The sequence below is a fragment of the Alligator mississippiensis genome, chromosome 4 (genome assembly GCF_030867095.1).
Source record: "Alligator mississippiensis isolate rAllMis1 chromosome 4, rAllMis1, whole genome shotgun sequence".
Classification (NCBI taxonomy): Eukaryota; Metazoa; Chordata; order Crocodylia; family Alligatoridae; genus Alligator; species Alligator mississippiensis.
Genome location: NC_081827.1, coordinates 78,606,518 through 78,625,012, shown reverse-complemented (window position 1 = coordinate 78,625,012; position 18,495 = coordinate 78,606,518). Strand labels below are relative to the sequence as shown.

General features: G+C 45.0%; 1 protein-coding gene across 4 annotated transcripts in view; it reads right to left on the bottom strand.

The window, feature by feature from the left end:
* Positions 1-18,495, bottom strand: part of ACSS3 (acyl-CoA synthetase short chain family member 3) — a 183,464-nt gene that overhangs the window by 41,868 nt on the left and 123,101 nt on the right. For all 4 annotated transcript variants that reach the window (XM_059726128.1, XM_059726129.1, XM_059726130.1 and 1 more), the window contains one exon: positions 249-344. In XM_059726128.1, the coding sequence (XP_059582111.1) occupies positions 249-344 (96 nt within the window). The remainder of the gene's footprint in view (positions 1-248; positions 345-18,495) is intronic.

Below are 18,495 nucleotides of genomic sequence, written 5' to 3'. Positions count from 1 at the left end.
CAGATGAGAGCAGCTCTGATGCAGTTCCAAGATGTGCCACTTGGTAACAGCCATAAAAGCTCAGCATAGTTCTTCAGTATCTCCTAGGTAATCATCTCTTTTCTCCAAGCAAGCTGGGGAGAATGCGAGAACTATTAAGATTGGTCGTAGACCAATAACTCCATTCGTAAGGTGTGATCTTACAATTTCCTAAGTACTTTCTCAAGGATACAGACAAATACCTTTAGGCATACTCTACGCACACTTACCATTGTAGCCTGGCACTGGTTTTCCTGCCTGTCCTGGTGGTGGTGATGTTGAATTCCCCAAACCGATGCAGGAAGCTGTAATTGCAGATCCAGTTTCTTTTATATAAGGGAAGGAAAATATGTCAGTTAGACGTACGCTTAGTGTCATTAAGTATTCATTGGTGCTAAGTTTGGTTTCTAGTTCAGCTCATCAAAAATAATTCCCAGATGAGCAATGAAAAATTTAGAATTCAGCAGATTCATGTATGTTATGTAATATCTGTAAATTCATCACAGAAACTAGAGTGCACCTAAGGACTGCTTTTTCCATTCACTATCAGATAATCAAAAAGAAAAGAAAGGCATCTTTAGCTTTCTGCTATAGACCTGGGGTGGTCAGAGCCCAGTAACCTATATGCCTCCAAGAAATCAACAGAAGATACAATTATGTAGCACAGTCATATTTTAAGAGTTGTCTCACAGATCAGTCAGAAAGAAAAATCATCTTCAGAAAACACACAGGTTCACTCTTCTCTTTATTACTCAAGTCTCTACTCTGCTTCTGCACATTCTTGGAAGAGCATAAATCTGTATGCAGAGTTCTACTTTTGGAATGAAAACTTGGAAACATTTATAGCTTTGTGTAACAGGGCCCTGCCCTGTTACTAGGGATTCGGGGGAGTCTGAACAGCTCCATACCCCAGAAGCACCTCTGCACACACCCCCCCCCAGACATGTGAGACCTCACCGGAGGCTGAGAAACCATGTCCTGGGACTCAGTGAGTCCCTCAGCAAGGGAGCTGACACAGGTGTGGGGAGTGAGAGAAGGTTAGCCACGTGAGCCCCCAGAGTGGGAAGGATAAAAGACGCTGAAAGCAGCCTCAAGAGGCTGCACCTGGCCAGGGAGCAGGCTGCCAGGAGCCCGGAATTACCAAGGGTTAAGCAGCCACTGGGAGAGGCCGGAGCAGGTCTCTTCTCTGTTTGTTTGTTTGTTTGTTTGTTTGCTTATCATTTGCTTTGTTGCACAAGCGTGCAGGCTCTGCAAAGCCTGTGAAAGATAAGAGGTGACCACCAGGTGAAGCCTGGAAGAACCACTGGAAGACAGCTAAATGCTAACTTGTTTGTTTAACTTTTGTTTGTTTTGCATCACTACCAAGCTTGGTTGGCCTCCAAGTATTATCTACTAGCCTGGCTGCAGCAGAGGCAAGAGCCCTGAACAGTGGGTCCTTGGCCAAAGCCAGCAGCAGAAGTAAAACTGGTCAGCTCAACTAGCATGACCAAACATACCCTACTGTGATCTGCCCAGACTGTCCATAACAGCCAACAGCTTGGAAGGCAGAAGGAAAAAAATCTGTAGAACAGGAAAAGTTTTTAAAGCAACAGTTTATTTGGAAACATTGCAGATAGCTGAATAATATCTATTTTATAACTCCTAGGAGTCTCACTATGATCAATGGGAACAATTTCATCTACTGTGTGGAAAGAAAAAAAAAAGAACGGTAGAAGGACTGCACCTAAATCCCTGATTCTTTAAGAAAGAACATTCCTGGAAGATGCAGGGATGGTAAAGGAAAAGGAGTCATGCCAATAACAAACACTCAACAATTCATGAGTCAGAATCCCCCTCAAATCATAAATCTTGATAAAAATGAAATTGAAGTTATTTTTATTTGCCTTGTAACTCTTGAGTCTTGTAACAGCCAGAACCAGAGGGATTAATAAGCAATAATATGTGCTTCTTGGAGACATTTGGTATTTTGCCTAAACAGGTAATATTGGTTAATATAAGCTTGTAAATTTGTAAACTGCAAATATAACTTATCTGTCATAAGTTTAACCAAAATGATAAATTAACTGTTCATGGAACTGACTGGGCCCCATAGGCAAAGCTGTAGCTGTGAGATTAGCTCGACTAATGTTTTTTTGTTCAGGGTTCAGCCTTAGTGATAAAAACTGGATCTAACTGCTTGGCACACCCAACACATTCCAGGAAAGCATATCCCAAGAAAGCATATTCAACTGAAGCCTAAAAGGGGTTGGGATTTAGGCTGAGCGATGTCAATTTCAAACCTAAGGGTGTTGCATCATAATTTGCTTACTGGATAAACCCGAGTCTGGGTAGTAACCTTTTATGATAGTTTTAACACCTTTCAATCCCATAGGGTAACAGCTATAGGGCAACATTGTGAGTGGCCCTGAGGCCAACAGATTAACATAAGACTAGGTATAAAAAGCATGTGCATCAGGTGACCAGCAGGAAGGAGGGAACAGAACGGTCATTTCTGTTCCACGCCCGGACCCCAGACTCCCAGTGTGAGTGAGGATTGGATCCTGATCAAGGGATCTTCCCTGGTAATCCCTCTGACAGAGTCGAACGGGGACGCCTGACTTCGCTGGAATCACTTGGTGCGCACCTGGCATTGAGGGACTATCGATAAGTTGCCAACCCATGTCTGTCTATTTGTTGTTTTGAACAGCCCAATGTGGCTAATACCCTTGCAGTGCACAGTTGGCCTGCGACAGATTGATCTATCTATCTGTTATTATCTGCTGTTATTATTTACTATTCGCTCTTTTATACTGCATTATCTGCTTATTGCATTTATCTTTCTGTTAACTGTTGTGTGTGTGTAAGCTATAATAAATTTGTCTTTATTTCACTCCCAACTTTGCCTCCTCAATCCGAAACTGAATCAAACAGCCCAGTTGGCCTGTGATAAAATTGATACACTCACAGTGCCCAGCTGGCCCGTGACAAGTCTTTAGTACTTTTTAAGCTTATCTCCACAACCATTAAAAAAATGAAAGCTAACATTTTGTTGTATTCACTTAACTCCAAGATCCAGGACTTTAATGAAAACATGAAATATTGTGAGACTTGAAATAAACGTATAAGGTTAGCCACATTGTGCAGAAACACTGCTTCACAGCAGATGCTTTGAAAATAACCCATAATGTATGTTTCTCTTGAATAATCTTCAACAGATTCTTCTAGGAACTAACAGGTCATTGAGACGTTATACAGAATATTTAATAGGGTCCCTATTTAGATTAAGTTGACATGTAGTAGTGCTGGCTAGCATGACATACTAACATTGATGGCCTTGCTGGAACTGGAAGCCATCTAGTTATATAACAATAACAATAGCAATGCTATTACTTATTACATGGACAGGACTTCGTTGTTGGACCTGCATCAAGATCAAGGTGTGCTCCATAGCAAAAAAAATGGCAGGTCATGAGGGATGGCAGCGTACATTAGAAACTGGTTGTTGTGCAGGAAGCAGGGAACTAGACATTTAAGAGTGTCATAAGGGTCACATAAATTGGAGAAGGCAGGGGAAGTAGGTAGTGATAGCCTTTAGTGAAGCCTTACAGATCCCCAGAGGAGCTTAGGAAAGAGGAATAGAGTAGAACTGCCCTAGAAACAAAGTCTGTGCAAGAGAGAAAAATGTACACAGTATGTTTTGACTGAGCAAGGACAGAAAAGGTCAGAGGAGACTGGCAGGAGATGGGGGAGGGGGGGAATTGGAAAAGACTGAAGCTAGGCACAAATTATCCATAGGAAAACCAGGAGAAAGAAAATGGTTCAGAGTTATAATGAGAGATTCAAGGTGAAAAAAGGGAAATGAAAAAGCAATAGATATAACTTACAGAGTTACATATCCTTGACTCATATGTTAGAAAAAAAGTGTGAGTTATGGTGAAAATTATTAACAGCACAATATGGTTCATTTGTCTTTAAAAGGTAAGTATGTATGCATGGCATTTCAGAGGTGGGAAAAAGGAGGTGGTTCCTGCTTCCCTTCATGCAACTGAAAGGGGCCTTGTCCCACATCAGGATACCAATAAGGGTATTTACTAGGTTTCTTTCATAATATCAGGGCATCAGAAATAGGAGATAGATAAGCTGCAGGAAAAGAAACCACTAAAGAAAAAGCTACTCAGCAGATTGCATCTTTTTAAAAAAACAAACAAAAAACATCCATTAGTATGGCCACTACTTGTTTTTTCTTTTTCTCTTTTTATTCTGTCTTTTAAAGCAGAAAATAAAGGCAAATCCCCTTTAATTACATGTTGTTTCCATGATTTGCATTTTCTTGAGAGAAGTGGATATCAGAAAAGCAGACAGACTCCTTCCATTGAGTGTGGATTATGTGAGGAGGCATAGAAGGTGGGGGAGAGAGGGCATATGCATCTTCATTACCTAAACTACTCTGTTGCTATACATCACTTGGCAAACACCTGCCAAGCCTACTTCAACAGGTCAGTTGAGAAGAGGTGTTAAATAGGTTTACCTTAAATAGGTTTGCCTTTCACAAAGGACATCAGAGTTGAGAAGAGAAACAGTTGGAGGACACAGACAGGCTTTGTTCAGATGCATAGGACTATTTATCCCAAATTGCTTATTTACTTGAGGATGTGATTTGCCAGATTATTATTGAAATATTTTTTAAATGTAAGTGCCTGATGGTTGCTCCTTTCCTGGGATAGTCTTGGAAGATGTTCCCGCAGGTCTGATACCCATGGTCAAAAAAGAACCAGTCCAGAGTGAGGAAGAAAAGAACCAGTTTGAGACCTAAAGCTAATGGAGTTTGGTTAAGAATTACCTAGAAAATGATACTGAATGTTAGGCCTCATTTTGCCTAATTTCAATCCAGGGAAGTGGTTTGAGACTAAAAACACATTTCAAATAGGTTACAAAGCAGCCATTGCAGAACTCTTAACAGCCCTTACCAGTCTCAGCCACATTCAGACCAGTGACAGGCAAAAGGCTGAAAGTCCTATTGTAAGAATGATAAAGTAGAGGATTGGATGGTAGATGGAAGAGTTTTGTGGATGTGACTATCTGTAATTCCACAAACGTATTTATGCTTCTCACAAACAGCATTGCCAAGTGCAGAAATTAATATTAATAGATTCTACCATTACTATCATTGTTGACAGGAGTTCGTGAACTCAAGCCAATTTCTCTACATACACAAGTTGACAGAAATAGGGAATGCCATTGACAAGGAAAATTACTACAGCTGGAAAGTGAAGATTCTGCCAGAAAAATGGAATGAGAAGAGAACATTACTGTAACTTAATCCATGGATGATTTACTGGGCAATGGGAACTGTCATAAATTTGTAACTGCAGAAGCCTCCCGTTCAAAGGTCTTTGAGAGGAAGATATTTCTAGAGTCTCTAAGGGTAAGTTGAAATACACTTGGCTATTCTCAAGTGCAATCTATAAAAAGAATCAATGTAAACTAAAACTAAATGATGCCATTGTGCTGATTTATGTCTGTATTTGCTTATTATCCATTAACAAATAAGACCAAACTGTGTTCCATCTGTTATAAACAAGGGCATTCTTTTAACACAGTGGATGAGTCATTTCAATAGCAGATATTAATCTATATTAAGTCATAGAAGAAAGACGAATCTCAAAGGCAATGGTTCATTGTATTCAGTGGGCGTGTCTACATGTGCATTTACACTGGCTTAAAATTACTGCACAGTAAGTGGGAATAGGCCGGCATCTACACATGCAGGCATTTAAACGTATTAATGCTGTGCATGGACTGACTTGGGACTAAAGTTAGTCCCTAGTCAGTCCACACACACAGTGTTACTGCACAGTAAAGTGTCTACATGTGCATTACTGCGCAGTAACTAATTAGGCATAAATTTGATACCTGTAAACTTGCAGATATATAATTTACCTCAAGTCAGCATAAGTCACCATATTTACTGTGCAGTAACACTGTGTGTGTGGACTGACTGCGTGGTATGGGCATGAATGTGTAGATGCATGCCCATACCACGCAGTAATTTCAGTTACTGTGTAGTAAATAAGTACATGTAGATGCGCCAGGTTAGTAACTCCTGAAAACTAGTTTCCCTACTTTCCACAAACTGAATGAGGCAGGGAGGACTACCCTGCAGTAACAAATTTATTTTTGGCATTCATGTACTGTAAAATAAAAAGTTCATTTCCTTATTGTCTCTTTGAAAAAGATTTGGCAAACAAATCTAGAATCCGTCAAAGAGCAAGAAAAAGCTTAATTAGACAGCAATCCCTTTCCAAGGTAACAGCTTTTGTCAAAGAGAATTAAATACAAAATCCTCTAATGGTTAAGTTCAGAATATAAAAAGGGAGGAAGTTTAGAAGTAGGGAAAAGACAGTCACCCTACTTCACCAAACCTTGCCAAATATACAAACTAAACAAGCCTTTTGCAGTGCTTCTGCCAATTAGAGTGATTAAAAAAATAATTCTTTGTCTGAATTTAGATGGACAGAGATTTTCGAGTTAAAGTTTGAAAGTAAAAGCAGTAGGAAGGTGAGAAAAATGCCATTTATAATTACTGTATTTACTTTATTAGAAGGCAAGTTTTTCCCCCTCATTTACCAAGGGGAAAAAAGACCCTTGTCTTACTGTCAAACACAAGACAGTGGGGGGGAGCAGGCAGCTGCTGTGGCTCCAGCCCAAACCCAGGGTTGGGGATGGAGCTGGAGCCAGAGATGCAGCTGCTACCCACCCTGCCCCTGCCCCTGCCCCTGCACCTGCCCCCCCCCACTGCCTCTGCACACCTTGCCACTCTTCTCCTGAAGCCCCCAGTCTCCCCCCTCCCATGCTGCTTCTCCCTTTCTGTCCTCCTCCCCCTTATCTTTGCTCTACACCAGCAGGTTCCGGCTCTGCTACAGCTTGGAGCATAGAGAATGGCCCCCGCTATGCAGACAGGCTAGGCTGGAGCCACACTCCATGCCCTGAGCTGCAGCAGGGATGGAACCTGCCAGCACAAAGGTAAGGGGGCATGCAGCAGGAGAGAGACTTTGGGGTGGGGTGGGAAGATGGGAGGAAGGGGGTTAGGGACCTGAGGCTGCAGGTGGTAGAAGAAGCATGAAGAGGGGAGGAAGAGAACAGGGAAATCACAGAATCATAAAAATGAGGGTTGGAAGGGACCTCAGGAAGTCATCTAGTCCAACCTACTGCTCAAAGAAGGACAATCCCCTACTAGATCATCCCAGCCAAGGGTTTGTCTAGCCAGGTCTGAAAAACTTCCAAGGATAGAGATTCCACCACTTCTCTGGGTAACTTTTTCCAGTGCTTCACAATCCTCCTAGTGAGAAAGTTTTCCCAATATCTAACCTAAACTTCCTGTGCTGCGACTTGAGACTTTTTCTTCTTGTTCTGTCATCTGCCACCACTGAGAACAGTCTAGCTCCATACCCTTTGGAACCACCGTTCAGTTAGTTGAAGGCTGCTGTTAAATCCCCTCTCAGTCTTCTCTTCTTCAGACTAAATAAGCCCAGTTCCCTCAGCCTCTCCTCAGAAGTCACATCCCCCAGCCCTCTCACTATTTTCGTTGCCCTCTGCTGGACTCTCTCCAGTTTGTCCACATCCTTTCTGTAGTGGGGGGCCCAAAACTGGACACAGTACTCCAGATGTGGCCTCACCAGTGCTGAATACAGGGAAATAATCACCTTCCTTGATCTGATGGCAACACTGCTACCGATGCAACCCAGTATGCCATTAGCCTTCTTGGCAACGAAAGCACACTGTTGGCTTATATTCATCTTATTGTCCACTATAATCCACAGGTCCTTTTCTGCAGAGCTGCTGCCCAGCTAGTCAGTCCTCAGCCTGTACTGGTGGATGGGATTGTTCCATCCTACAGGACCTTGTACTTGTCCTTACTGAACCTCATGAGGCTTCTTTTGGTCCAATCCTCCAATTTGTCTAGATCTCTCTGAATCATAGCTCTACCCCTCCAGCATATCTACTACTTCCCCCCAGCTTGATGTCATCTGTAAACTTTCTGAGGGTGCACTCTATGCCATCTTCCAGGTCACTGATGAAGATATTGAACAAACTAGCCCCAGGACAGACCCCTGGGGTATTCCACTTGATACCGGCTGCCAATTAGACATGGAGCCATTGATTACTACCCTCTGAGCCCAATGATCCAGCCAGTTTTTTATCCATATTACAGTCCATTCATCCAGCTTGTACATCATTAGCTTGCCTGTGAGAACGTTGTGGGAAACCATATCAAAAGCCTTGCTAAATTCAAGGTATATCACATCCACTAGCCTCCCAATATCCACAGAGCCAGTCATTTCACCATAGAAGGCAATCAGGTTGGTCAGACATTACTTGTCCTTGGTGAATCCATGCTGACTGTTCCTAATCACTTTCTCCTCCAAGTGCTTAGAAATGGATTCCTTGGGGATCTGCTTCATGATTTTTCTGGGGCCTGAGGTGAGGCTAACCAGTCTGTAGTTCCTTGGGTCCCCCATTTTCCCTTTTTTAAATATGGGCACTATATATTTGCCCTTTTCCAATTATCTGGTACCTCTCCTGATTGCCATGAGTATTCAAAGATGATGGCCAATAGCTCTGCAATCACATCAGCCAACTCTCTCAGCACCCTTCGGTGCATCCCATCCAGCCCATGGACTTGTATGTCTTGCTTTTCTAATCTGTCCCTAATCTGTTCTTTTGCCACAGTTGGCTGGTCACCTCCTCCCCAAACTGCGCTGCCCGGGAAGGCTGTGTGAAATTTCACTGTCTGTTTTGTTTCAACGCTGTTTCGAGCCATTTTGACCTCGAAACAGTAACGTCAAAATGGAACAGGCAGGCTTGAAACAGGGTCAAAACAAAACAGGGCAGGTCAAAATGTTTTGAAAAATTCGAAACATTTTGAGTTTCAACCAGGAAGCTGGGCTTACCTTCAATGGTTTCCCTGCAGTAAAGAGAAAGTAAAGTAAGGGGAGGGAGGGGGAGGAGGGGGAAAGGTGGCAGGGGGGAAGGAGTGCTCTTATTATTGACTGTCTAGCTGACCAGTGACTGTCACCCTTCCCTGAGGTCCCTTCCAACCCCAGTGCTCTGGGGGAGGGACAGAAAACTGCATAAAAGGCCAACATTTTTTGAAGTGCCCTGCGTTCTGCCTTGGGTGACTTACTGAGCTGTGTGTTCTAGCACCTCACCGTCAGACCACTACGGCTAGCAGCACTGATTTTTCTAAAGGATTCCCTGCTTGCTACCCTACCAAGAGGAATTTCAGAATACCTTTTTCTTGTAGGTGCTTTTATTTTATTTTTATTTTCATTGATTTATTCTTTTGAATTTTATACTTATATTGGATAGGACTACTGTAGCATTTACTCTATATAGGATATACTCCACCCCTTTGTCACTTCCCTTGCGGAACCTTCCAGTGCCAAAAGAAGAGCTGGCACTGGATCTGGATCTCAGTGCCCTAGCAAGGGAAATTCTGGGGAAGGAGGGGGAATCAGCTGAGTTTGTGCTCAACACCCCTCAAGTTTCCCTTCGGGCCAGGTCTCTTTCCCCAGAAGGCACTTTGGAGGAGGCTGATGTAGAGGTGGAGGCAAACGGCTCAGCTGAGTCCATTCCTCTCCTTGCTGTGCCTCTGCCTGCTGAGGAGGGGGAAAGTGCAGCAGCATCCACAGATGCACCCGCATCCCAGAAGCGAGCAGGTAGTGTGGTCTGTGATCATTTTGAGCTAGCAGATGATCCCACATACACTATCTGCCTGCACTGCTAAGCCAAAACCAGCCAGGGCAAGGGAACAAAACATATGAGCACCACAGGGATGCTGATGCATCTTCGCAGGCACCACCCCGCTGCCCTTGCTCCTCCTCAGCCTGACACCAGCGGGAGCATGCACAAAGGGAAGTACCCCGCTCGCTCCAAAGCCCTCATCTCCCCAAAGCAGAGGCAGGCCACCCTGGAATAGTGAGGGAAAGGTGGACAGAAAGTGGGGTGCATTCAAAAGGTGAGAGAGCTCACCCAAAGAACTGGAGAGATGCTTGCTGTTGATGGCCAGCCATTCTCCCTACTTGAGTGGCCAGGGTTCAGATGGCTCATGACACTCGCGGTCCCATCATACCAAGTGCCCGCATGCACCAGCTTCAGGAGGACAGTGGTGTCATCCCTGTATGAAGTATGCACGGAGTACTTGAGGGAGAAGCTGTGCAAGGTAGATCCGCAGGTGGCCTTACACTTCACCTTGGACATCTGGAGCAGCTGGGGTGGAGATCATGCCTATGATCATCCATGAGATGGCCTTGTTCAGGGAGATCGGGATCAGCAGCCCCCTGAACAGAGCTGAGTGGGATACCATCTCCCAGATCTTGGTGGTCCTCTAGCCCTTCCTCAAGGCCACCAGGAGCCTCAGCACTGCCAGGTGATCTCTGTAGTGAGGGAACTTCAGAGCTAAATGGAGAGCTTCCAGGGGATCAATGTTCCTGGCTGGGGCAACCTGCTGTCAGCAGACATGCAGGCACTGGTGAGGTGGCTGAAGGAAGGCATCAGGAAATGGCTTGATCCCTTGCAGTCCAGTACAGTCCATGTGCTGGCCACCCTGTGTGACCCAAGGGTGAAGGACACCATATGCGGCAGCCAAACACTGAATCAGTGGACAGAGGTGCTGGTAAAGAAAGTCAGGGAGGTAGAATGACGGAGGCAGGGGGATATGAAACAGGGGGATCCATTGTCTCATGCTAGCATGCCATCCATGAGCCAGTCTTGTCCTCCACCATAGGCGCTGCCACTATGGGCTAAGGGCATGGCTTCTATGGTGGGTTCCAGAGCCAACAGACCCCAGCATCAGGCAGGCAGCGCTCACACCTTGGTGGCTGTCTATCTTGCTAAGAACATGGAGATGCTGCTGTGCAACCCCTTGCCCTACTGAGCAAGCCGCAGCCAGGTGTGGCCGGATCTGGCCACAGTTGCCTGGGAACACCGGTCCTGTCCACCGACCAGTGTACTGAGTAAGAGGGTGTTCAGCATCACTGGGGATGTAGTGACACCCCACTGCACCTGCTTGGATGCTAGTTTGGTGAAGCATCTGGTGCAGACAGACTGAATGCCACCCTCCTTACTCCGTCCACACCTATTTCCTTTTTTCATTTTTTTAAAAACCAAGTAAAACCAATTGGTGTTCCTGCTGAACTTGTTCCCCTGCCAGGATGAACTTGGAAGTCTGGGATGGGGCTATGGGGAAGGAGATATTGAGTCCATGAGTTTCTATACCTAGGAGACTGATAAAGTGAAGTTCATAGGACTGGCTGTGAAAAGTGGTTTGTAATTTGTTTTCTCTCAGGATCAGGCTTGAGAGACTGGAGACATCATGTTTTTTAATGAGGAATGTGCCCCCACAGGTAGTTGGGTATTGTTGTCTTTGATAGATTCTGGTGTACAGTGTGTGGGGGTACTGGAGATAGTTGGCAGGTTTTGTGTTTTGAGCTGTAGGAAGTTGGCTTCAGTTCTGGTGATGAGGTTAGGTGCATGTTTGAATGTACAAACTGCTTTTCACAGCTGGGCCTATGAAATGCACTTCATCAGCCTCCTAGGTAGTAGGTACAGAAACTTATGGACTCAATATACACAGTGGAGTTCTGGCACACTGCGACCTGCCTGACTCCCCAGGTACCTCTGCACTTTCACCTGAGCTGTTATATCCCCCTTCCCCCACCCCTCCCCACCCCAGCCTGTCCCTCACCCCCTGATGCCTCCATTTCCATTTTCACTGACTGACTTTCTTGCCTGCGTTGCGTGCCAGGCCAGCCTCTGGATTCTTTACTATTCCTTCCATCCAGGACCAGGAGACACACCAACTGCAGGTACTTCCTCAGCCTGACAAAGGGTTTTTCAACCTGAAAGCTTCCTAAGATATATTTCTCTAAACTATTCTGGTTTCTTTCATAATAAACATATAAACATAAAAACACAAGATAAGCCATCACACACACCACCAGTAACATATATCCATCCAACACAACATCTATACTTCTTGCTGTCAATTCCTTTATAAAAAGAAAGGCTCTGTGACAGTTCTGTTTGACTACCTTAGATGCTTCTGGTGCTGCTGGTGCTATTGCTGTTGTGTCACCTATGTTATTTTCACCTGCCATCATTTACAGTGGTAGACTGAGTCAAGGCTATAGGGGAGGAGGAGGCCTTACTGGGGCCATGTTGTGCAGAGGCCCCAACACCAGGAAGGGTGCACTTGAATACACACACAGTGTCACCCATCCATGTCACGAGTTTTGCCTGCCTGCGGCCAGAGGTGTAGGGTCCCAGAACCCAGAGTCCCACTGCACCTATCTTCTTGAGATCTGGCAGGCTTTGTGGCCACATCAGAGCCTGGCAGGCCTGCAGTAGTTTTTTTCACCACCCTGTGCCCTAAGACGAATACAGCTGGCAGGCTTCATGGCCCCAGCAGGGCCTTAGCAGCCAGGCCTGCAGTAGTTTTCTCCCCCACAAACAGACAGACACAGTTGCACAAGTACCCATGTCATGAGTTTTGCCTGTCAACAGCCAGAGGTGCAGAACCCCAGATCCCAGAGCCCCCCTACACCTATCTCCTTGAGAGCCAGCAGGCTTTGTGGCCACAGCAGGGCCTAGCAGTGAGGCCTGCAGTCGTCCCTCCCCCCCCCCCCCCCCAAAGACAAACACAGATGCACAAGCACCCATGTAACGAGGTTTCATAGTTTCATGGTTGGTAGAGTCAGAAGGGACCTGAGCAGATCATCAAATTGAACCCCAGGATGCTGGGGTCAAACAACCCCGGCTAGGTGATTATCCAGACTCCTTTTGAAGACCCCCAGGGTAGGAGCCAGCACCACTTCCCTTGGAAGTTGGTTCCAGATCCTAGCCGCCCTGACTGTGAAGTAGTGCCTCCTGATGTCTAGCCTGAACCTACTCTCAATCAACTTATGGCCATTATTCCTTGTTACTTCCGGTAGTGCTTGGGGGAACAGGCACTCTTCCATTGCCTGCTGGTCCCCCTTGGAAAGTTTATATATGGCCACCAGCTCCCCTCTCAGCCTTCTCTTGCGGAGGCTGAACAGGTTCAGGTCCCATAGCCTCTCCTCATAGGGCCTGCCGTGCTGCCACCGACCGTGCAAGTGGCCCTCCTTTGGGCCCTCTCATTGGTGTTCACATCCCTCCTGAAGTGCGGCGCCCAGAACTGGATGCAGTACTCCAACTGCAGCCTGACCAATGTCACATAGAGGGGGAGGATCACCTCCTTGGATCTGCTTGTGATGCATGTGTGGATGCATGACAAGGTGCAGTTAACCTTCCTGACCGTGTCCTCACACTGGCAGTCCATGTTCATCTTGGAGTCAATAGTGACTCCAAGATCCTTTTCTGCCTCTGTACGGACAAGAAGGGAGTTCCCCAGCCTGTAGGTATGCTGCTGGTTCTTCCTCCCCAGGTGCAGCACCTTGCACTTGTCAGTACTGAAACCCATCCTATTCTCATCCGTCCACCTCTGTAACCTGTCCAGATCTAGTTGAAGCCTGTCCCTCTCTTCTAGCATGCCCAATTCTCCCCACATCTTAGTGTCAACTGCGAATTTGAACAAGGTGCTTTTCACCCCCTCGTCCAAGTCGCTGATGAAGATGTTGAACAGTGCGGGCCCGAAGACCAAGCCCTGGGGAACCCCACTGCCCACATCCCTCCAGGCTGAAAATGACCCATCCACCACCACTCTCTGGGTGTGGCCCTCCAGCCAATTTGCAACCCATCTGACCGTGTACTTGTCAACTGCCTACACTGACTGTAGGCTGTTTTGCCTGTCAACAGCCAGAGGTGCAGGGCCCCAGAGCCCAGAGTCCCCCTATACCTATCTCCTTGAGAGGTGGCAGGCTTTGTGGCTGCAGCAGGGCCTAGCAGGCCTGCAGGTTTCACCCTGCTGCACCTTAACATAAATAGTGTCACCCATGCCACAAGTTTTGCTTGTCTGTAGCTTGAGGTGGAGTTTCCCTGAACCCCCTGAACCTATCTCCTTGAAACTTGGCAGGCTTTGTGCCCTCGGCAGGGGTAGCAGGCCTGCAGTTTTGACCCTGCTGTGGCTTAACACATACAAGTGACAGGGGTTTTGCTGTCAAGACTTTGGGGTGCAATTTCTCTGAACCCCCTGCACTTACCTCCTTGAAACTTGGTAGGCTTCATGCCTTCAGAAAGGGCTACCATTCTTCAAAATCAGGCCAGAAGTGACAAAATGATAGCCTGTTTCAACCTTCATCATTATATCCTATAGGCGAAACATCGAAACAGGCTCGAAATGCAAAACTGCTTTGATGGAACGATACGGAACAGCCATTTTTTACTTGAAACAAAAGTCGAAACGGAACGCTGTTCCATTGAACCATCGAAACGGTGGTTGAAATGGAATGTTTCCGTTTCGCACAGCCCTACTGCCCGGTGCAGCAGTTTAGGAGCTGACGTTGCCTTTGAAGACTGAGGTGAAAAAGGCATCGAGTACTTCAGCCTTTTGTGTATTCTCTGTCACTAGGTTGTCTCCCTCATTGAGTAAGGGACCCACACTTTCCCTGATCTTCCTCTTGTTACTGACATACTGGTAGGGAAGAGGAAATCGGGGCAGCCTGAGGCTGTGGGGGAGGGGGCAGGCACATAAGAGGTAAGTGGTGGGGGGCAGGCAGCAGAGGGAAAGCTGCCTGCCTCTCTCACTGCCTGTCTCTTACCACCTGACCCCCACTGCCTATCCCATTATTGCCTCCCACCTGCCCTATCACATGCCCCCCATACTGCCTCCCCTATTGTTTGCCCCCCGTGACCTGCCCCATTACTGCCCTCCTCATCAACACTCCCCCCACCTCCTGCAGTAGTTGGGAGGGGGAACAGAGACAAATTTAAAAGGATTCTCGAATAATCAGATTCCATTCATGGAAAATTATAATAAATTTATAAATGTTCCATGTGTAGAATCTAATTATTGGGAGGTTGTCTTAAATTCAGGGTCATCTTGTATTAGAGTAAATATGATAATAATAAATGACAGTGTTTAAAAACTCAAAGCAGGATCCAGCCCAACTGTACATGCCATGCAAACACTAGGGAAAAGATAATCCCTGCACTAGCTGGCTAATTAAGACAAAAGGCAAGAAGTAAGACAAATAGGGAAGTGTATATGACAGAAATAAAACACAAGCTATCTGCCTGTAACTTGTCATTTTGGTCCTAATATAAAAAGGGACTTACAGCTTTGCATGCAGAAAGAGGGGCTGTCCGGTTTATAGTGAGCTGGGGCATGCTAACTGTAGTTTACCAGCTGGTAAGTTTTAACCGCTATAGTAGAAATCATTGCCTCCGCATAGCAGGGGCTTTTTCTATATTAAGCATTCAGTATTCGGCAACCAAATCAAGGCTTCTTCATACCACTGCTGAATCCTAAGCAGTCTGAGTTGTTTTGGGAGGGTTTTTTTCTTTTTTTCTAGCAGCACATTGTGAAACACATAATAGCAAAAAATTCTGGAAACAAGCGCAGCTCTCTAACCTGGGATAAAACCTCACAAAACTCTTAAGATTCCTTTCTGGCCACCCCATGACTCATTTCTTTTTGGACTATGCAGCACTATTTTGAAATGCCAGGGTTCCAGTATGCAGCCCCCGCTCCAAAAACCAGCTCGCCTTGCCATTCAAAAACACATGGCTATCTGAAAAGTTTCCCACCAATGACTGTTACCATTCAACTTAATGAGGAAAGACTGACTGCTAAGGCTGTTGTGACACAGGGGTTTGCAGCTATTAAGAATGTACTGGCACTGCCAGTCCTCAGGCAGTTATTGATGGTTTTTCACAGATGAGGTTTCCATTTGCCTTGGGCAGCTGATGGGTTCCATCAGTTTTTTGCCTCCTGCAATAGGGTTTCAACTCATAAAGACAAAGGCATATTCTGCTCTTCTCAGTGGCCTAACTGATCCCTATGGGAGGTTTACTGGAGGAGTGGTCTAGAAAGATTTATGATAGTGACATTTTTAAGAACTTGGAAGTCTTATTTAAAGAACAGCAGATGTGATAGCATCGGACATTAATAGTACTGGCATTTTCTTTCTTATTCTGGAGACGTAGTTCATCACTCTACCATTCTAGCCAATGCAGCATTTTATTGGTCAGTTGGACTATAGCGGAGAGCTCTTTAAGTATAACCCCAGGAGCTGCAGGATGACAATGACACATGCACTTGGGAGAATAAAAGGGGGAAAGCAAATCTCTCATGATTAGTTCAGAGACTGCTGAGAAATATCTGCCTCAAATTATGACTGCACACTGTTATGCATGTGTACTAACAAGAGAGAGAGAGCTCACAAGGGGCTGGGAGGAGGAGGCTGCGACACTTTCAGAGTGATATAAGCAAGCCAACAATATGGCCCCAGCAAAGAGATAATCATCAGATGTGATCAGGAACGTTTTCTGAGTTCCTAATTTGAAAGTTGCTTTTTGGTTGAGATGAATATCAAATATCAGTGGATATAGCTTTTCCTCATGTTTTGCATGTTTTTTCATAACATATTTCATGAACTTTCAAAGACTATTTTAAGTATAGTAAGTGTGATTTTACTTTATGGGGATTTTTCTGTGTAACTTTTTATGAAGAGTTTTAAATGTCAGGACTGAGTTTTCCCTGTATGAGATACGACTGTGTTCTCATTTTTGTTATGCTTCTTATTGTAAAATTTAATCTGCTGAATCATAATTGTTAAGTAAAGATGCTGATACCAGATTTGGAAACCAGTTTTATGCAACTGGTGCAAGTTTATTAAGAAACTTTTTGAAACATCTGTATCCCAGGTATACCCAGGGTTTGCCCTGTCCTCCGATGCCAGTGGTGGTGGTCAGGCAAAATACTAAGGAAGGGGTCAGCTACTACAGCGGCTTCCTCCCCTCCCTATAGAGCTAGGCCAAAACCAAATACTTAACTATGTACAATTTATTACAAGAATAAATACAGACACTTAATATAAAGCATAGAATATTTACAGGGCTTAACATATAATATTATATATAATATTCCACAATTCACATATAATACCAAATATGAACCAAAAAACTTACAACCTATACAACACAATTAACACATAGGGATATTAACCTGTTCAGTTTTCATAGCATCAAAAATAATATTTCTCCTCTCAATTCTGAGACCTTTGCAGCAGCTCTAGCTGGGTGTCTGAGAAATGAGAAAGTACCACAATCCAGTAATGTAAGCAACAGTGTGCTTATACTGACTCCAGCAGCAGACAGTCACAAATGGATGGATCCTGGCCACATGCCAGAACAGGGAAAATGACAGCTGCTCACCATGACCCACAGCAGTAAAGGACACAGGAGTAAATAGACTGATCTGTCCTGATAGGATGGCAAAGGAGCATGACTTGACAGATGGAGGATGGCCAAAAGATGCACAGTACAGATGGGCCCACATGAACATTAATGTTTATTAATAAATGCAGTGAATTGACTATGCTTTCAAACTGGAGAATAGAATGCACATTACTTTGCAGGTTAATAAATATTAAGAGCTGCATAATGGAAACATGTGTCATTGAAATGTGCAACAACTCATTTATTTCATGTAGCATGAACTAAACCCTCTCTATTCCTTGCAGAAGAGTCCTTTGAGTTTAACTGTTACTTTTAATATCCAAATCCAACACTTAGGTGCTACCAAGACCCACAAAACCCTTTTTAGTTCCTCCCTAAACCTGTAAGCACCACATGTCCTTAGGCATTTCTGCTTATAGGCAGGTATGAAACCACGAAGTCCTGATACTACTAAGCTCACTGGCACCTAAGCTTCACCTGGATTCTTAAACTGGGCCTTCTTATATCCACCTCATCAATGGTACCCATGCTATGTGAATGTTTATCAGATCAGGCCTCTCACATAAAATAAGTCAGACTTGTTAAGGGGCCTATGTCCCCTATTCTTCTCAATATTCCAGTAGAACGGGTACTCGTCCAAGAAGCAGGAGACCCTCTGTCTAATTTGTAATAGGGGTTTGAATCCAGGTTTTTCACAAGCCAGAAAAGTACCATAACTAATCATGCAATAGGGTATTCTGTGCTACCTCTTGCCCAATTTCTCTTGTTTGAAGCTATTCCACTTAGTATAAACTATATATTCAGGGACTAGTGCTGAGAAAGAGGGCTGGGGGAAAGGGGAAGAAAGACTGATTCTACAGCTGACAGGCAATTAGTACACTTCCTGAAGTCCAATGATTATTATCTACAAACTGGAACAGCTTCAACGTGACAGACTGAGAAAGACCTGCCCCAAATATCCAACAGCTTCATGGTTATGGCAGGTCTTCCTGAGACACAGGAGACCTGGATGCATGTCTCTACTACAAATCCGGCATAGCAGAAGGAAGAGCAGGGTTCAGAATTAGAACAAGAGCTGGATGTGTGTGTGTGTGGAGGGGGCCGGGGGGAAGGAGTGGA